Raw genomic sequence first — 21,558 nt, 5'->3', positions numbered from 1 at the left:
AAAGTGCAATGTGTTTTTGTGCTGCAACTCTTTTACTTCTTTTTTTTTGATATAGTACTTTTTTGTTTTTGCAATTTGTTGCATGCTTTTAGAGCTCGTTGTTGCCGCATGCCGCATGCCGCATGCCGCCTTGCTACAGTTTTCCGGTTGCAGTTGCTTTATGTCTCACGAAGTAGTTGAGACAAAAGACAGAGCCAAAGAAATTAAATATTTGCAGACAGCATAAGAGAGAGAGAGGGAGATCGCTAGATAGTTGTGGCAGGTATGCTGTCTGTGTGTGTGTGTGTATGTGTGTATCGGTGTGTGCACTCATAAAAGCCAACGACCTGGGCCGTCACTTTAGCAAAATTAGACAAAATTAGCAAAAATGCTGTCAGAGCAAAAGAATGCGACAGAAAAGTGAAGAGTGGAGAGTGGAGAGAGAGAGAGAGTTAGGGAGCGAAGTGAAGCGGTTGAAAAGAGAGAAAAGTGATGGGGGGGGGGAGGCAAAACCAAAAGCAATGCAAAACCAAAAGCCAAAAGCTGAAGCTAATGTTGAAGGCGAAGCAGCAGCAAACCAAAGCCAAAGGAAGAAGAGTGAAGCCAACTCAAGGCAAAAGCAAAGCCAAAAGCCCAGCACAAACTTGGCCAGCCACTTTGCTTAATTAAACGCGTCAGTTGTTGTTGTTGTTGTAGCTGCTGCTGCCACTTGATGTTGTTGTTGTTGTTGTTGCTGTTGCAGCGTTAAAAAAGATGGCAGGAGATTGAAAACTGTGCCAAGTGGCTACGACGAGTCAAACGAACTCTCGGCACAAAGTTTGTGGCAATTTTTAATTTAAATAATTAAAGAAAGACGTCGTCAGACGACAGACCGGAAACGGCGCAGCGTTGCCAGACTGCGGAAAACAACATCCATGCCTCATCATTTGCACACTTTCTAGCAGCAACATCATCAGCACTTTTCATTTTAGCACCTTTCAGCAATAAAATTTCTGCAAAACTCGACAATTTTGCCGCTTTAGACAAAGGTAACAAAAGTCAACGCACACATCTAGAGAGAGAGAGAGAGAGAGAGAGAGGGGGGGAGAAGGGGAGAGTGTGTGTGGGGCAGTTGAACTCATAGCCAAAAGATCTGCTCGTCGAGATAGGCGCACACTTTTAATGAAAAGCCAGCAACAGGAACAACAAAAACAACAAAAAAAAGTGCTGAAGAAAATCTAGAAAAACCCCAAAAAGGCGTCGCCAACTTTTCTTCTTACGCTTCACTTGTGTGCGTGTGTGTCAGTGTGTGTGTGTGTGTCCGTGTGCGATGTGTGCTTTAGATAAGACGCAATGCATAGAAGCGGAAACGATGGCGTTGCCAGATTAAGCGACTGTTGGAGACTCTAAGACGAAGTTGTCCCCAAACCTCTTTTCTCTCTCTCTTTGGCTTATCGCTCGCCTCAAGTCGAGTACTTTGAGCTGTGAAAGGCTTTGCCCTCGCCTCTCCATCTTCCTTCTCCCTATCTTGTGGGTCAATCAGTGCAGAAGAGGTTGCCACAATGGAGCTGCAATAGATCTGGCAACGCTGATAACAGACAACAGTTTGCTGCCGTGTCAACACAAAAAAAAAACGAAAACAACGAAAAAATGCAAAAAAATGCACTTTAGAAAAGCTAAACTATTGAGGCGCAAAGTTTAACAATGAAAAGTAGCATGAGTAAAAATATAGCCTGAAATGCGTTATTTAATGTTAACTCAAATTTATTGAACAAATAAGATTGTTAAAATAAGATTAGTCAATATATGTTAAATAATTGAGGAACGAAAACTGTTTATTGCAATTTTTATTTGCATTTTTTTAGTACATAGGTAAAATTAAATTCAAATATCATTAAACCATTGAAGCTTTAATTTACAGATATTTTGATTATTATTTTATTAAAAAAAAGCAACTAAGAAAGCTACACTCGACTTTGAGATACCCGATAGTGATATTGCATAAATACTAAAATATACCAAAGGCTACATATGGTTATGGCTTTATATTGTAATAGTACTTCATTCAAAGTATACCATATTTGGTATATTGATATAGTACTGCATTTAGAGTATACCATATTTGGTATATTTATAGATTGCGACACTCTAAATATACCATATTTAGTATATTGCTGTAGTAAAAATTCAAAATATACCATAATTAGTATATTGCTATAGTACGAAATTCAAAATATACCATATTTAGTATATTGATATAGTACAAGATTCAAAGTATGCCATATTTAGTATATTTGGTATATTCATTCAATACTACATTATCTTATTGGTGGCGAGTATAAAAATGCAAATAACAATTTCAATAATTTCATTCATTTCATTTATTCATTTCACTCAGCAATTCACTCAGCTGAGTATAAAAATTAGACACATAAAAAACATTGTAGTCTAGAATTTCTGCTGCATTTAACTTTTTTTGTGTTAAACAAATTTATAATTGAATATAACTAAATCAAATGTAATCAAATATTCAGCCACCTTTGTTGTTTTGTTAATATTTAATGAACTATTTCATAAATTTAGCATTTCTCTTTTTTTTTGGTCTTTTTCAAAATATTTCGTAATTTTTTGTCTGTGTTATTAATGTGCAATTATTTAAAGTGAATTTCAATGAATGTGCCACAAAAAAAAACAGCAATATTAATCATTTAATGCAACAAAGCTGAAGCCAAGGATTAATGCAATTAGTTTGCAATAATTTCGAGGTGCCTTTAATTTGTGGTATTTTGTGTATTTGTTGTGTGTCAAAGTGAATTAATGTGAGAGGTAAACAATTTGACCGATTGGCAGTTGCATAATAATTCGAATAAATGCTAAGTATAATAAATATATAAATATTTGATTCAATTCATGCCTGTCAAATTGCGTTGCCATTTGCAATTACAATTGCAATTGCTAATCGTAGTTGAAATGATTTTGGGCAATTGCAATTGGCAGCTTTGCAAATGAACTGACACCAACTACAAAGAGAGAGAGAGAGAGAGTGAAGCGAGATTTTGTGGGCATAATTTATGTGCGAAAGAGAGAGGAGAGGAGAGGAGAGAGGAGGTGAGCATCTGCATAATAAGCAACATTATGGTCTAATGCTGCGTTATTTCCATATAGATTGTGTATTATAATTTTGCCAAATGCCACACTCAATGATCTAACGCATATCACATGGAATGAATGAATGCTAATGACATGCCACACGCAAAAGGACAAAACTGACTTTGGAATGTGGTTTGGGTGATATCACGAGTTAATTGCAGAGCCAGAGAGCGAGAGAGGGAGATAGAGAGAGAGAGAGAGAGACGAAGTCACTGCGAGTGCCTTTTGCATTCAACTCACTGAAGCGCAAACAAAGTAAATTTGCTAAATGAATACGCACCCACACACACACACACACATAGAGACGCGCACACACACACACACACACACACATACAAATTGACTAATTGAATGCGCTGGGAAAAGCCAAACGTATTTTCACAGTTGAAATGCGATTGTGAATTGAGTTAAAGGTGAAGTCGCAACAAAATTACACTCAACTAGCAGCTCATGTGTGTGTGTTCGTGTGTGTGTGTGTGTGTGTGTGTGTGTGTTGGCTAATTAGGTGGCCAAGGACGTGCCCCGCAAAAAGAATGCTCACAAATTATATAGCATACTTATTGGGGCGGGCAACAGCTGCGGTTAAAGTCAACGATTAGCTAATACGTCGACGATGGCAATTGCAGATGACGAAACTTTTGGCTTGGCCACTTTGTGAAATTGTTTGCCATATTTGCTGCTGAAACTTTACTCAATCACACACACACACACACACACATAGATGGAGTCACCCACTCACTAATCAAATAAACAAGCGAAACTTGAGAAGAGCGCGAGACAAGGGAAAGAACTCAACTTATTCTTGTTGTTATTGTTATTGTTGTGTGTGTACAAGCGTGCGTGTGTGTGTGTGTGTGTTTGTGTGTATTGAATATGGAATATGCCTCTGTCACAGCAACAACAACAACAACAACTTGCCGTTGAAGAGCGCCTTTTATTAAGTAAGCAAAGCGTATCAAGTTACACACTCAGCGTTGTGACCAAAGTTTACAAGACAGCGACTCTCTCTCTCTCTCTGTTTGTCTCTCTCTGTCTCTCTGTGTGTGTGCGTGACCACTGGCTGGCTAATTAATGAATTGGCATAACTTTCTTACTAACTCGCCAAAGCAGCAGCCAGCCAACATCAGTTTCTCTTTAGCACTCTATCGTGCTTTCAATTTAGCCGCCTTTCGTTTACTCCTCTCTCTCTCTCTCTCCCTCTCTCTCTTTCTCTCTGCATAGTTTGGCAAATTGCTTTGGCTTTTGTTGACTTGTCGCTGTCCTTGTTGTTGTTGCTTCATTTAGTTTTGTTTAGCACTAACAACAACAGCTGTGTACACAACATAAATGTCACACACAGTGAATTAAGAGAGTAGGAAAATACAAAAAAAAACTTTTGAAAAATTACTCAAGTTATTTAAAAAGTTGTCACAACAATTGCGGCACTTTGCATACATACATATTTTTTGGTTAACTCGAAGCACGTGAAAATATTTGACAAGCAGGTGCCAGGATTCAAAATGAAGCACATACATTTGAGTGTCACACGAAAGTGCTTTGAATACGAATGAGAGAGTGAAGCGAAGAATAGAACTAATAATAATAATAATAATAATAGTTGAGCAAGAGACGCATTAAATTGATGAACTTAAACTTAGGGAAAAGGCTAAAAGTTTCGGCATTAGTTGCCAAACTTTTGAAAACCGAAATCAATTGCAAAACAAAAATGTTTGTGACAAGCAAATGGCAAACAATTAGCAATAACCGAGGAGGTCGGAAATTGGGTATTTGATTGGTTTGCTTTAAAAGACGAACAATTTTATTGCCAGAAAGGTGGTCAAAATGTGTAGAAAACAATTGGCAATATTTTGTATAAAATGTTTTTTACTTTCCCCATTAATAATTAGTGTTTTATGTTCACAAAAAAAACGCTCATTTCATTCACTCATACATAGTAGATTCTGACATACACTGATACATTACACACGTGTCGTACTTTTTGTAATAAATTGTCACTGACAAAATAGTCAGTCTTATTCTGTTCTCCAAATAGCACTGTCGTTTTATTCGTAAGAATTTTTGCAAATGTCACTGGACTGACTGTAGAGCGCGAGCGATCTCATTCAAGAACCCATAAATCGGTTGTTCATTGAGAAACGGTCGACAGTTATTTGCACGCATATGGACAATTACAAATTACAATTACAATTCAGACGAAAGACAATTTTTTAGTGAAGAGACAGAGACAACAACATCCATGCCCGCAGTGGGATTCGAACCCACAACCGGATAGATATTTTGATAGAGAGAGCAGACGAGCATCTCTACCGATTACACTATCCAGTCGGCGAATGTCTGTCGAATTAAATAGCATTTTTAAATTAAGGTAGGTTGAAAAGGAGTTATAGGTTTGTGTCCTGACTAGTCGAGATTCGAATTTCGAATCTAAAGAGCCTAGAGCCACTGTTAGTTACAGTTATCTTAAAATGTGAAAAACAAAATTTTAAAGTTCAAACTTTTTTAAATAGAGTTTTAAAAAGTGTTTGCAAAAAGGAATTACGATTTTATTTTAATATTTAAATGTGATTAAAAAAAAAAATTTGATTTGTACCCCGAGCGGGCTCGAACCCGAGTCCCCCGACTACCACAACCCTAATATGCTTGCACTCTACCAATAGAGCTATCGCAGTGCCTCTTGCATACATATACAAATATAGAGGCGAGCATGTATATACGTATATGCATACATACAACACATACATAGAAGGCGTTTTCGCCCATACAAAACTATTTCTTTAATAACTTAAACAATTTTTATCTGATCGCAACCAAATTTTCAGGAATCACAAACAACAGTGTTATTATTGTATATACTAAAATTCGCACGTACAGCTTTAATATTACGCTTGTTATTATTGATTTGCAAGAGCGGGAGTGAGCGTGGCAAAAATTTGAAACAAACTTAATCTGCGTGCAAACATAACAAATACTGTCGAAAAAAAATTATAGCTCTATCTCTTATAGTCTCTGAGATTTAGGTATTCATACGGACAGACGGACAGACGGACATGGCTAGATCTTCTCGGCTGTTGACGCTGATCAAGAATATATATACTTATATACAAAAATTTGTATGGGATGAAGCATCTATGTATTGTATGGTAGAGATGATGGCGGTCAATGAAAGCAAACAAATGGCGTAGCATACTTTTAAAATAAACTGTAGCATACTTTTAAGCGGCAGCCGGGCCATTTCTTTGATGCTCAACTACTGGCGCCATCAAATTCACAACAACAGCAACAACAAAGCGAAGCCAAGGGAAAACAACACGGTACCATAAAAGAATACACACACACACACTCACATATGTGAAGCGTTGCTCTGACAACAACAGCAGCGAAAAAGTAGAAGAGAGTAGAAAAAAAAGCAGCAGCGGATTCGCAACAACATTTTACGTTGTATTGTAAATCTAAACCGAAGAAAGGACATTAGCCGCATTTTGTCTTGGCAACCACAAGGAGGGAGAAGAGAGAGAGGGAGAGAGTGAGGGAGAGAGAGAAAGGGAGAGCTGCTCACTCACACATATGTCCACTTGTGCATGCCGTGCACGTAGCAAGCGAACGCGCCGCTTTCTACCTTGACTGTGTTTCGTTTGGTGGTTTTTCTGTTTTCTCTATATATTTTTCGTTCGTTCTTTCGTTCGTTCGCTGTTGTTGTCTCCCTCCCTCTTGTGCGATTCATGTCTGGTGTTTTGTAGCTAGTTTAAATGCTCAACGCCATGCCATGCTCATTTTTTAGTGAAGTTTTAGCAAAAGTAGAAGTCTACGACATGTACGTGCAACAATACAAAACACAGACAGACAGACAGACAGACAGACAGATAGAAAGAGACTGAAAGAGAGTGGGAGAGAGACAGAGTGAGGCCTGAGCATGTGCTCAAGATAACGTTGCCATTTCAGCTCGTGATGTTATTCTAGTTGCCTAGCAAAGCGCGATATCCATTTAGATAGATGATGCTGCAAACCGAAAGGCACACAGAAAACAAACTCTGACACATGCATGTGGCATTGCAGAGGCCTATGAATGAGTGTGTGTGAGAGAGAGAGAGAGAGAGAAAGAGAGCACCTTAGTCCTAGTTGCCACACACAAACACACACAGACAGGCGTCTCGTAGCTGTAAACTAGCGAAATTGTCAGGTTCCTGGCATCGTGTGTGGCATACAAAGCTGTTCCTAGTAACAACAACAACAACAACAACAACAAACACCTCTAACAATGTTCTGCTCTCTCTCTCTCTCCTCATTCGTTTGCTTTTCATTTGTTTTTTTTTTATACTTTTTTTTTTTGCATTCTCATGTTGAACAGGCAATGAATTTCAAGTGCCAAAATTTGGGCACAACGTATAACTAATGCTATTAAAATACACACACACACACACACACACACACATGCATGATGAATGAAAATGGAACTTCGCAGAAGAATGGAAATGAAACAAAATGAAAGAAGATTGCATCAAATTGCCAAATATTGAAACGAATGCAGAGTAAAAGAATTTGATGTCACATTGATAGCAGTAAATGGAATAGAATACATAAAATAAAATGAAAAGGAATGAAAGGAATGTGAATAAAGTCGAAAAACATATAATGGAAATGATATTCAAGAAATAATAAATGATAGAAAATGATTAAGTTTTAAAAAGTAATAATAAATTATAGAAAACCATAAAAAAATATAAAGAAATGTCATAAATATTATGGAATAATGAAATTAAACGAAACTAAGTGGAATGGAACACAAAATGTTTGATGGAACAACATGGAACCGATGAATACGCGCCAATGGAATGGAACACACTAAAGTGAATAAATTCTGAAGATATCAGAAACAAGTCTAAAGTGGAATGAAACAAAAATAGCAAAATAAACTGGAATCATTTCACTCTCAAGTGGAATAGAACACAATTCATTTCTATTACATTTGATACTGGAATTATTTTAATGGTGTACGAAATGGAATGGTACACAAAATGTTTGCTGGAACACTGCAATGGAACAATGAATAATATAAAGAAATGGTTTAAATAAAACAAAGTGGAATGGAACACAAAAAGTGTGCTGGAACACTGCAGTGAAACAAAATGGAAAAGAGTAAAACTATTTAATAGATTGAAACATATTATGAAGATGAAAAAGTGCAATAAAATAAAATAAGAAAAATGAATGGGAATTATTGCACTCTTTAATGGAATAGAACACAATTGCTTTGAAGGTGAATATGAAATTAATATATTTGAAAAACAAAGTATAATGTGTTCGTCATTGTTTCGATAATAAAGATAAATAAATTAAATATTTGCAAAGTATTAAAGTAATACGCTCGTTGAATAAATGCTTTCTGTTCATTGTATTGCAAATTGTTCGAGTTGTTCAAATAAATATTAAACTATATTTTCGAGCGATAGACCAGAGAGTTGGTCAACCAATAGAGGAAATGCATGGCAAGCAAAGGATTCGCTTTTATTGACTCAAAGATGCAAATGCAGAAGGAGATGGAGATGGGGATGGGTATGGAGATGAAGATGACTAAGACTAAGCAACGCAGTGACAGGACAGTAGAGGAGAAGACTCTTGAAAGTACAGTTACGCCTGCTTGGATGAGTGTTGTGGCCTGTGCTTAGGAATTTAAAGCGCATGCAAAAAGCAGATGCCACACGCAACAAAGCTCAGCTGCAGCACAGCTGCCAATATATTTATTTTTTCTAGTATAATTGAAAATGAAAGCCAAGCTGCCCACAAAGTGACACGTACGAAAAGGAAAGAGATAGAGACTAAGTCGAGTTGTTCATTCCGTGTGTCCTTTGGCCGTGTAATAAGCTGATCCACAAACAGCCGAGAGACCAACAGACGGACGGACAGACAGACGGACAGACAGATATAATGCCATCTCTGAATAGGTTTAAGTATCTCGAACGACATCTGCATGCTGCACAACTGTATCGCCAGTTGTATCTGCATCTGCATCTTGGCTCTTTATTTGTGTCTGCATCTTCTGTTTATAAACTGTTTAAGTTTTCAAATGTACAAAGCTTAGCAGCAGCTGAGCTGACGTCGACGTCGACTGCTCGGCCAGCTCATTGTTCAAATTGTGCCACAGGGCGAAATAGATAGAGAGAGAGAGTGAGTGAGATAGAGAGAGAGTGAGTGAGACGTAATGCGTGTGCAAGTGGCTTGCGTCTGCAGAAATGTATCCTCAAGTGCTGCTGCGTGTTTGTGCATGTTTGTGCATGTCTGTTGTTGTTGTTGTCGTTGTTGCTGAAGTGCACACAAATTTGCATAGATTGGAGCTGAGCAGCTTGCCTTTCAACATGCTCGCTTCCACACCTGTCATGTCTCCTCATCCCTCTGCATCTGCACACCGAGTGTGACCAGAGTTGTGTAAAAATAACAGCTTAAATTTTGCGGCCATTTTCTGTGCAAGTTATTAAATTAAATTACTGCAAAAGAAATGTATAAAAGTTGCAGATTATCTAAAATTGCAAATGTTAAAAGTTTGCTTCAAGAGCAGAGAGCAAATAAAGAAAAAAACTTGAGAAAGAAGTGCACTTATTTCGTTTAGTTTTCAGTGCTGCGCAGCTAAGCAAACATTTGACTTTTTCTCCAACTAGTTTTCGCTGTTTTAGTAAATATCTTGGGTTTATTCTATTAATAAAAGTTCTTGCTAAACACAGCCATAACTTCAAGATGCGTTCATAAAGAAGACATCAAATGGTGTTGTGGAGAGTAGAGAGGGAGAGTGAGAGGGAGTGAGAGAGAGAGAGAGAGAGAGAGAGAGAGAGAGAGAGGGAGAGAGGGAGAGAGAGAGAGAGAGGGAGAGAACGAGAGTGTGTTTCGCAGTAGTTTTATGATTATTATACAAGTGAAGTGAGAGAGCGAGCGAATCTTTAGCCATTGTTATTGCCCTCAATTTCTCTCTCTTGCTTGCCAATCAATGGCAAGAGCCACCCATTAGTCATTTTAATTAGTGTAGGGTATTGTGTGAGTGTGTGTGTGTGTTGTTGACTTGTTGTTGTTGTCGTTGGAAGTGTCGTCAAGTGTGGGGCAGGCAACAAGAACGGGCAGCAACGGACAGCAACGGGCATCAATGTTGGGATCGCGTCATAATTATGTGTAGGGACACTTGAGCTGCAAATTAATTACACAATTTGCTGCGCAAATCGACGAGGGAACGCAGCAGAGTTTGCCGAGTTGACAGAGAGTTGGCGATGCCATTGACGATGACGATGATGACAACGATGACGATGATGATGATGATGTTGAGGGGAAGTGCAGAGCGTGCGCTGTGTAGCCACATTAATTAGCGTTCATCAATCATGTTTGACCGTAGCCATAGACGGTTCGCTGGCAGTTACAAGGACATCAAGGCATCAGGCACTCAACGCAACTGAACTGAACTCAACTCAACTGAAGTCGAGTCAACAGCAGCAGCAGTAGCTTCATCTCCTACATCTCCTTCATTGCCTTCCTCACTTCGAACTACATCTAACAACAACTGGCTTCCATTTTATGCTCCTCGAGAGCATCATTTGCCATCTCTACTGTTTGCGGCTTGCGCTGCAAATATTGCGCAATTTGTCGTCATTATACAGGATATTGAACCTCATAATGTGCGACGACATCATCAATTCCAAAATGTTGACGTCTGCCCAAGAGCTGCAGCATAACGCAGCCACAAGATAGATAGCCAAAGGTAAATACTATCAGCGAGAGAGAGAGAGAGAGAGAGAGAGAGAGAGAGAGAGAGAGAGAGACAGAGAAGGAGCCACATTACTGTTGTGTACTTCAAATTTATCGATTTTCATCAACCTTAATCGATCACATTTTGGAGTTATTAAAACAGCAAGCACACTTCAGGAGGAGCTATAAAACATTTAGCTATTTCATAAAACCTGTCAAGCGCTGTGTGGCAACTAATCTTATTTCCGCTGTCGATAGTAGCTGTGAGTGTTGTATGAATAAACGATAGTATTGTTAACATAAATATGTTTCTACTTTCGATAGTATAGAAAAATGATGGCGTTGTTATAGAAGTCATTAACGACAATAAATCCTAAGGATTTGATTTAGTGTATGTTGCCAAATTTCTGATATCGATAGTAATTGTGAGAGTGTTGCATTATTAATCGATAGTATTGACAAGTAATATTTGTGCAATCGATAGTAGCTATGAGAAAGATGTTTAAATAAACGATAGTCTTATTCGAGATGTGGTTAAAGAGAGAGAAGCAAAGCTATCAAGCTAAGATTTATCTAATATCGATAGGAATTCTGAGAGTTTGTCTTAGTTGATATAGCAAAAAATATATTTCATATCGATAGCAGTTATCAGAAGATTGCATAAATAAAAAAAAATCGATTGTACAATGATGATTAACGATAGAAAATCTTAAGGAAATTTGTCAAGAATTAATTTTCTTACTATCGATAGTAAACGATAGTACAGTTTGAAAAGACAAATAATACATCCGCTATTGATAGTAGTTATAAGTGAGTTCTATAAATTAAAGCGATTATGCTTAAAGCTGCTTTTAATGCCAGACAATCTAAAAGAATTGCTATAAACAAAAATTCTTTAGAATTGATTTGCTACTATTACTATCGATGTATCGATTTGTATTCTACTTTTTGTTTGCTTTGCATTTGTATTCGGTTGGCATTGTTTGCGATCTCTACACTCATCTCTAATCGATTACACAGTCCTGTGAGTCGTTGAGGCCTGTGTTTGCTTCCACTTCTTATTTTTTTTTTTTCGCTGTTTTGTTTGCTGTTTATCTGTGCTGTGCTGTGGTTCTGTGGTTTGCTTGGCGACTGACAGGCTGACAGGAAGGACAGGCAAAGCATTGACAATCATTTTACACTTGGCGGAATATTATGTAAATTGCTTTTCATATTTGTGCAACATTTAAATTTACACGCGACAAACGAAAGAGAGAGAGAGAGAGAGAGAAAGATAGAGAGAGAGAGAGTAGTAAGTAAATCACGACTGCGGTGGTTGCTGTTACTGTGTTTCTTTTCTTTTTTTTTGGGTGGTGTTGATGTCAATGTAAAAGGCCTACGAGGCAGACATCATTATAACGCCAGACAGCGCCAATGGCTGATTGAGTGAGCGAGTGATAAACTGCATGTGTGCGACAGAGAGAGCAGTACTTAGAGAAAGATAGAGAGAGAGAGCAAACCATCTAGATATGCGGGAGAATTGTCGCCAGGCGTTGAGTTGTGTCTACGGGGAGAAATTAACGATGCGTAAAAAGTCCTCTCGTTTGCTTTTATTAATACATGTGTGTGTGTGTGTGTGCGGGTGTGTGGGAGTGTGGGAGTGTGGGTGTGCCTTGGCGGAATTATTTGATAGCCCCATGTGAACTGAAATTGCAATGTGTCAGTTTTAATGGCGTTGCAATTGCTTCCAGCGCTTAATACACAACTCTACTCTGTGTGCTGTGTAAAATGCATAAAATGAAAATGTTAAAAGCAGACAGCAGTCGCTTGGGAAGCGCAGTGTCAAGTAAAAAACGATTGGGTGTTAAGTGTGCTCAGCTCAGCACAAAAATTGATGCATAGAAATCTGGCGAGCATGCATGACTAACAGATACTTTATGATCCAGAAAATTGAATAAAAATAATCGACGTTGAACAAATTTCATTCATGCCAAATATTTCGTGGCTTTAACTCTTTTACTCTCCGAGATCAGCGCATTAAAAGTGGCGGACAGACAGAACGCAGGATAAGCTGAAGGAAAGACAATCAATCCACTTGAATATCCGCTTAAATGGCAAAAGAAAACCGCCAGCTCTCAACGGTTTTATTGAACTTTTTAAGCACCTCCCCGCAGCTGAAGCAGCGAGTAACGATAATAAAGAAAAGAAAAAAATGGCAAGAGAAACATGAAAACGTGCACGAGAAGAGAATTGCAATTAAAATGAGCCAAAAAAAAAAAACGGCAACGAGAAGTAAAGAAAACAAAGTTGCAATGCGACAGCAAAGCGTATGCAAATAAATATTAAAACAGTCGATAAATCGAAATGCGAATGCAACTTAATTAAGGAGTCAGTGAAGTGGACTGCCAACTGAAGAGAGAGAGAGAGAGAGAGAAGAGAAATGATAAAAGAAAAAGCGAGAAGACCCGGAGTAAATCAATCAAATTCGCAAAGCCAGCAAAAGTCAAACGCACTATCAAGGAAATTGAGTTATAAACACAACGATTACACAGCTCGACAGTAGCAGACAGTCAACTCTAGCAACACAAACTCGATATTCATTTATTTACAAAAAAAAAAAACAAAAACAAAATTAAACCAAAATGAAAGAGCAGCAATGCTGTGGATCAAATTGCATTAAAAGCATCGGAAATGCAATCAAAGCGATGCGAAAGTATGCAGCAAATATGCATAAAAGTGAGCTAAATATGATATATCGAGGCATCTCGGCTATTGACTTGCTAACAGACCACAGCAAATAAAGCAACTTTGAGAGTATTCATGGCAATTTTGATATAAATATCAGAGGACAACATTAGAAAGCGATTCTTTTCAACTTTTTATAGAATTTGCAATGCAATATAAGGGATGTTAGTAATTTTGGCTGATAATCTGGTATATCTGGTATATCTGTATGGTATATTTTGAATGTGGTACAATATCAATATACTAAATAGCGTGTACTTTGAATTCAGAATATATCTTTATTCTATATATATTTTGAATGTAGTATTATAGAATATTTTGAATATGGGACCATATTAATATACCGAGTATGGTATATTTTGAATGTAATACTATGTTAATATACCAGATATGGTATACTTTGAATTAAGAATATACCTATATTCTAAATATGTTATATTTCAAATGTATTACTATATAAATATATTAAATTTGGTATATTTTATATGTAGTACTGTATCAGTATACCATATACGGTTTATTTTGAATAAAGTACAATATCAATATACCAAATATAATATAATAAAAATATAATACTATGTCATTATGCCAAATATAGTATATTTTGTATATAGTACTATGGTACATTTTGAATGTGATACAATATCAATATACTAAATAGCGTATACTATGAATTCAGAATATATCTTTATTCTATATATGTTTTGAATATAGTATTATAGAATATTTTGAATATGGGACCATAATAATATACCAAATATGGTATATTTTGAATGTGGCACTATGTCAATATACTAAATATGGTATAGTTTGAATTAAGAATATACCTATATTCTAAATATGTTATATTTCAAATGTATTACTATATAAATATATTAAATTTGGTATATTTTATATGTAGTACTGTATCAGTATACCATATACGGTTTATTTTGAATAAATTACAATATCAATATACCAAATATAATATAATAAAAAGATGATACCATACCAAATATAGTATATTTTGTATATAGTACTATGGTATATTTTGAATGTGGGACCATATCAATATACCAAATATGGTATATTGTGAATGTGGGACCATATCAACATACCAAATATGGTATATTTTGAATGTGGCACTATATCAATATACCAACTATATCCTTTGTTATATTTTTAGTATTACTGTTGCATAATAATTTGGTATATTTTAAGAATAAATATCGCATTAGGTATCTCACAGTCGACTGCAGCTTTCTTGTTTCCTTTTAATGTTTTCTAATATGCTCCATATGAGGGAATGACTTAAAGCATGTTTTCAGAAATTTTGCCTTAGCCTTAGCTTTTATAATACTCGTATTTAAGAGCTTTGATAGCATAGACAGACAAATGAACAAATGTTTAATAAAAACAATTCTTCATTATTCCGACCACTTTTACTTGAATGTTTGGCTGAACACAATTTTGAAGCATTTAATCGGTTTTAAGGACTTGGAACCGACAATCACATAATGCCCGACTTCACTTTAATAAAGTGTAAACAAAGAGAAAGCTAGCTAACTGAGCTCTTGTTAGCTGAAATAATGTATTGCATTGAGCGACAATTTGTGAGCCCGAAATCTTTAATGCAAACTGAATGTGTGCTTAACAACCTGCAATTAAAGTGTGTGTGTGTGTGTGTGTCAGAGAGTGTGTGTACTTTGGCCACGTTAAGCATTTGCTTTTAATTAACTTGAATCTTGTACTCACAAAGTGCCAGCAACTAAGGCATGTGACAGGGGTTGGTTTCATTTCGTTTCGTTTCCTTTCGTTTTCCGGACGGGGGGAAAAAAAAGGAAAAACAGCAGCACAAAAAAAATATAGAAAAGACTCACCTGCAAAGAGAGAGAGAGAGAGAGAGAAAATGAAGAAAATGTGTTAAAAAATATGCAGACAAGTTAAATTTTATTATATGAATATCGGCTTATGGCACATGGTTAGTACAGGCAGCACAGGGGGGGTGGAGTAGGGGGAAGGGGAGGAGGAGAGCCTAAGGGTTCGGGCTCACTGTAAATGTAGTTATAAAATTCATATCAAAGTGAGTTCACAAGCCAAAATCCCAAAATCAGCTACACACAAGAAGAAGAAGAAGAGGGACGCTCTCCACTGTCTGTGTGTGAGTGTGTGTGTGTAGTGTCCATGTGTGTGAGGGTGTGTGTGTGTCTGGCAAATGTATTTGCCTATTTACAGCCTATTGCACATTTTGATGGCCGTTACATGGCAACTTCCAATGGGGCAACCAGCGAAGAGGCAAACAGCAAAAACAGAAAGAGAGAGAGAGAGAGAGAGAGAGAGCGAAGTAACTGAAAGGGAGAGAGTGGAGATAGGGAAGGGCAGGGGAGGGGGAAAAAAAAACTTACTGAAGCGCAAACCGAAAACTAAATTGAATTTTGTGCAACATGAGATGAAGCTGAAGCGAGATGGAAACGAAAGAGAAACACAGGAAAACAGAGAGAGTTGGCAGATATCAGATTGAGTTTTGAGTCGACTTTGCCTAACACACACATACATATATGTCAGTGTAGTGGTGTGTGTGTGTGTGTCCCACTTACCGAGAATGCTTTGAGAAATACCAAACACTGTATGATGCCCTCCATGGTGTCGCCGGTGAGGCAAAATGTGCCGGTCAAATGTCGTCCCTTGCGTCCCACTGTCGCCGCCGCCAGCGAGGCGTGGACGAGGGCACGCTGCTGCTGTTGGTGCTGCTGTTGCTGCCCTGCCGCCATGCTGCCGGCGATGCCAACGCCAACGACGCCCTTGACGCCGGCAGCGGCGCTGGCAGCGGCAGCGGCGGCTGTGGCCACAACGCCGCTTGTCAGCATGCGGGGCAAGGGGGCGGCTCGCATTAGACGCTCCAGCGAATCCATTTTTTGTTTGTGTAAGGTGTGGGTGTGTAGGTGTGTAGGTGTGTGTGCCTATCGGTTATCGGTTATCGATGCAACCGATGCAACCACTGACGATTAACTGACGACACTTGTTTTTCGCTGATTTGATATTTTTCGATTTTTCCTTTTGTTTTTCTTTTTATTACAGTTTGTTTTCCTTTTTCCTTTTTGCTATTTTCGCATTTTTTTGTTGTCGTTGCACTTTTCTTTGATCGTTTTTATTCGATTTTATTGTTGTTGTTGTTAGTTTTGTTTTATTGTTGTTTGTCTTTTGGTTCTTGATTGCTGCTCACACATTTCCTCAACTGCAAAATGTGTGAGAGAAAGACGGGGGGGTTTTTTTTTTTGGGGTGGGGGTTGATTGACGAAAATGTGTTACAAGCAAAACAAACTCAAAAGAATTTCGCCAAAGCACGAACCCAACAACACAGTACAAATAAAAAACACAACGAAATGAAACGAAAAAAAAACAGAGATAAACAGGGATAAACAAATCGAAGACTGACTGACGACTGATTGCCTGGATTATTGCCTCTGACTGTGCGAGCCGAGTGTCGAACAGCAACTGAACTAGTTCCAGTTCCAGTTCCAGTTCCAAAAACGAACTGAGATTGAAACTGCAAACAACAAGAAGAACAACCGAGAGGCAAGCAACCACTATCAATAAACTGGAGCACAACTAAGACGACCCAAAAAAAAACGGAGGAGAAAGAAAAGAAATGGAAGTGAAGTGAAGAAAAGCAAAGAGCAGCAGCAAACTGTCATTATGATGACTGCCAGACAGAGACAGAGACAGCAGCAACAACAGTTCACTCTCTCTCTCTCTCTCTCTCTCTCTCTCTCTGTCTCTTGTAACTCTTCTGCTTTCGACCTCTGGCTAGGGACTAATAAAATGCAAGTTAAATGTTTGTTAAAAATGTATAGCTGAAAAACTCGGACTCAGAAAAGAAGACGAAAGACGAAAGACATTGCCACAACAGCAGGAGTGAAAAAGATAAAGAGTGAGAAGAAGACTAACATCTTTTTGGCAGTTGACCAGGCGACAAAGTTAAACACACCAAAAGTGCAACAAGAAAATCGTAAATGAATATTGTTAAGCATTTCGATGCGACGGAAATTCAAGCTTAATTTTTTAGAGATCAAACTTTGAACCGGTTTTCGACAAAACTCAATTGTCGAAAGAGGAGTAGATCAGTTTAAGAGCAACACTCTATATGAAAAGAATTCTAAAAAATGTGTATAATTTTCTAGTGAGTTAAAGATAAAGGTTTGCCGAACCGGTTCAAAATTCATATGAGAACATAAAATTCCGAACCTCAAATTCTTCGAGATCATTTTTGAACCGGTTTACCATGGTATGTGTTGTAAAAACTGAATTCCCCAAAAGGGAAGCAGAGTAGTTTAAAAGTAAGACTCGAGTTGAATAGAAATTGAAGCATCGGTTTGTTGAATTGCTTCGAAAATTTAAAGAGATTAATATTCTTTTCTTTCGAATCGGTTCGTTCTTCTTTGTGTTCTTAAAGGTTGGTTCCGAACCGGTTTAAAAGAATATATTAAATTCCAAACCGATTCATCAAGCTTTATGTTCCTTCAACTCAATATTGCTGCATACATTTTGCAGCTTTAGCTTTGCTTAGACAAACATTTACGAAAACTTCAAACCGCACTGCGAACCGGTTTTTCATTTTTTTGTTTTTAATGGGTTCATTAAGCTGTTGGTCTGCCTGCCTGCTGCTTGCTGCTTGCTGCTTGCAATTCAATAAGACAAACACAGTGGGAAGAGTCGTTGTCAATGTCGTTTGTGAACTGTGCAGAAAGCAGTATGTTATTTATGTCGCCTGGCAGCAGGACGACATGCGAGTCCTGTGTATTGCAGCAGCTAACAGTTGAAGAAAAATAAGCATACACTCGCTTCGCAGTCAGTCGACAGTCGACAGTTGGCAGTTGGCAGTCGGCAGTCTATAGACCTTAGATCCTGTCACAGTCGCTTCGTTTCTTCGTCTGTCTGTTTGTGTAAATGTAACTGTGACTGTGACTGCGTCCTTGTGTCCTCTTTCATCCTTCTGTTCGAGCTGCTGGCTCTTCCGCTTCCATTCGCCAGTCGCTTCAAGCGTAATTTATCTGCTGTGTGTGTGGCTGCTGCTGTGACTGTCAACGAGGACAACACAGAGACAGAGACTGAGACTGAGACTGAGTCTCGGCAAAACTGGCAGTAAAATTTATGCAGGCCAAACGTATGGCCAACAGTTGCCAGCACACATCCACAGATAGATAGCGAGAGAGTGGAGGAGGGCGAACCGAGGGTAGCTCGAGTGTATTAACTGCAGCTAAATCAAAGTTTTGAGCCAAGTTATGAATTATTTGCCATTGTGCAGCATGCGAAACATTTCTTTGTCGCTTTGTCGTTGCCTTTTCTGCCATTCTGCCTTGTGGCCAGGAAACGACAACGGCACGACCTTTAACCCGCCCCCGCCCCCCGCCCTCGCTTCCTGCTGCTGCCCCTCCTTTCCCTTCCCCCCATTCAACATCCGGCCTAGGCCACTGTACTTGGTACCTTTTTGCTACCTGCACTGTCATTCTGCTGCTGCCTGTTGTTGTCTGTTGGCCGTGCCAAGTTAATTTGAACATAAACAACAGCAACAACCACAACAGCAGCATCTACACACACACACACACACACACACACACACACAATATTTTCATAGCATACTTTTTGGGGGCCAACGAGAAACGAATTTGTATATAAAATAAACAACAAAAAATGCGACCGAAAGAAGAAAGGTTTTCTTCGTTTTTTTTTCTGCTGCGGCATTTGACTTTCTGGGACAGTCGAGACACGTAAAATTCATAGACAACAACAACAACAACAACAAGAACGTTGTTTGGTCGAGAGGCAGCAAACGAAAACATTGGCAACAAAAAAATTGAGCAGGGGAAGAGAAAAAAATTAAATGAAGCACAAATTAAGTGAAAATAATAAACCCTTGGGCAGCAAAACAAGAAACAACGCAGAGATACAGAGATACACAAACAAACACACACACACACATAGAGAAGAGGGGAAGAAGAAGAGGAGGAGAATGCTTTGTAGTCGCCTTAGAGCATTACACATGCATTAAGCCCCTTTGGCGCTTGCCTTCTGTTCTTCTTCGTCCCCGTCCCCGTCTTCGTGTCTTCCTCTTCTTCTGCGTCCGGATTCCTGCATTACAGTTAATTAAAGCTTGACCTTGCACAGTGGAGCAAATGCGTTGCGGCAAGCGCTCAACTGAGCCTTGAATGTCCCAGCGAACTATGTGCTAAGTGCGGTCAAACACTGCGTATACTTAATGTGCTCCTGGCTAAGCAAGCTTTAACAAGAAATACATTTTGAACGTCTCTCTTAAATTGTGCTTAAATGTTTAGTTGTTAAAACTCTTTTTTTAGACTAAACTACATAAAACAAACACTGCGTATACTTAATATGTGCTATGCTTTAAGAATTTGTTGCTTAAACAAAAAAATACATTTTGAATTGAGTTGAATATCGTCTCTTTAAATTGTTGGTAAATGCTTAATTATTTATACTCTTTTTATACTAATTTAAACTTTGTTTTAAACACTATAAAAACAAACTCTGCGTATACTTAATATTCCAAGTCTTTTAAGCATTTGTTGCTTCAAAAAAAAAATTAATTTTGAATAGTTTATTGATAAATGTTTAGTTGTTATAACTCTTTTTGTACTAATTTAAACTTGAATTTGGAGACTATAAAAATGCACACTGCGTATACTTAATATGCGCTGTGCTTTGTTGCTGCCTGCTAAGCGAACTTTAACAAAAAATTCGTTAGTTATTAAGACTTTAATTTGGAGAATATAAAATATTTATAACATAGAAAAGAATTAAACCATAAAGCAGCTTTCTTTGTTAGAAAGTTGTATGTTCATTGTTAGTCTTTCGTTGAAACTTTGTCTGCATTAATCTATTAAATTTAGCTTTTTATACTCGTCTGCAGTTTGTATCTTATTTTCATGTTTCGCTGCCTCTCATTCTATGTGTGTGTGTTGCGTATTCATATCTCAGTTATATCTTTTGTCTAATGTCTCGCTATTCTTCTTGTGCCTATTTTATGCTCTGACATTTGAGCTTTATTTCTTGTATTCATTTACGATTTGTGTGTGTTTTTATCGCTCACTCGCACCATTGTGAAGCAACTTATCGAACAGTGTCTGAAATGTTCTATTTCATTCTTTTTCTTTCTCTGTCGTTGCCTTTGCCTAGCAGGCATGAGGAGGAGGAGGAGATTCAAACTCTGGAATCCTTGCAAATGAATGGCCGGGCATTGAAATAATGAGCCGTATTTACATTTCAAAGCGTAGTAGTACAACAACAAACAGCCACAACAACAATGAGTTGAATTTCAAATGGCAGACGACAGACGACAGAAGAGGGAAAAGTATAGAGAGAGAGAGAGAGAGAAAGTCTGTTCGCATAGAAAGTCGGACGGAGGCCGATTGCATGCAATTTGTTTTATGGGCCGGGGCATGCACATTAAATGCGCACTTAATCACACGCACGGGGCGTGGCTAACCGTCGCACCGCCTCCCACTACTACGCCTATTATTCCCACCCCCCCACACAAGAGGTTTATGTGTGCTAGTGTGAGAGCGAGCGGCGACAAATCAAATTGATTTCGCTTGCTTTTTTGCTTTTGTTTCTCCGTGTTATTGCTGTTGCTGTCGTCTCGGGGCTTTAACGCAGCATTATTAAATCACTTTTATTGCCATTGAAATGTGCAAAACTTTTGCTGGGCAACAAACACAAAAAAAAAGAAAAAGAAAAAGAAAAAGGGACAAAAGCAGTCGAGGCGTATGTGGCGTATGCGTAATATAAGAATCCAAATGCGTAACTCATATTTGTGGCTGCTGGCGACGACTGGCGACTTGGCTCTCAGTTCATTGCCAGTCAACAGAGCGAGAGAGAGAGAGTCAGGGTGTGGGAGGGAGACAACGCATAGACAGAGAACACGTAGAGGCAAGTAAATTATATTTGTTGTCTGTAGCCGCTGCTTCTGGCCATTGGCATGTGTGACTGACAAGACAAGACAACAACAACAGC

At 38.2% G+C, this 21,558-nt stretch overlaps 2 protein-coding genes across 4 annotated transcripts in view; both read right to left on the bottom strand.

Moving 5' to 3' along the window:
* LOC133847371 (neurobeachin) overlaps positions 1-16,572 on the bottom strand; it is a 111,095-nt gene extending 94,523 nt beyond the window's left edge. The window contains exon 1 of one of the 3 annotated variants that reach the window (XM_062282358.1): positions 16,128-16,572. In XM_062282358.1, the coding sequence (XP_062138342.1) occupies positions 16,128-16,442 (315 nt within the window). In that variant the 5' untranslated portion in view covers positions 16,443-16,572. The remainder of the gene's footprint in view (positions 1-16,127) is intronic. The other 2 variants (XM_062282359.1, XM_062282360.1) reach the window with 2 other exon arrangements.
* A 104-nt stretch (positions 16,573-16,676) lies between these two features.
* Positions 16,677-21,558, bottom strand: part of LOC133847358 (probable basic-leucine zipper transcription factor Q) — a 33,282-nt gene continuing 28,400 nt past the window's right edge. Inside the window, exon 4 of the mRNA XM_062282341.1 lies at positions 16,677-16,765. Within this exon, the coding sequence (XP_062138325.1) occupies positions 16,762-16,765 (4 nt within the window). The 3' untranslated portion in view covers positions 16,677-16,761. The remainder of the gene's footprint in view (positions 16,766-21,558) is intronic.

This window comes from Drosophila sulfurigaster, chromosome X (assembly GCF_023558435.1).
Source record: "Drosophila sulfurigaster albostrigata strain 15112-1811.04 chromosome X, ASM2355843v2, whole genome shotgun sequence".
In the NCBI taxonomy this organism is placed as follows: Eukaryota; Metazoa; Arthropoda; class Insecta; order Diptera; family Drosophilidae; genus Drosophila; species Drosophila sulfurigaster.
The sequence above is the reverse complement of the archived record's forward strand: the minus strand, read 5'-3'. Positions and strand labels throughout refer to the sequence as shown.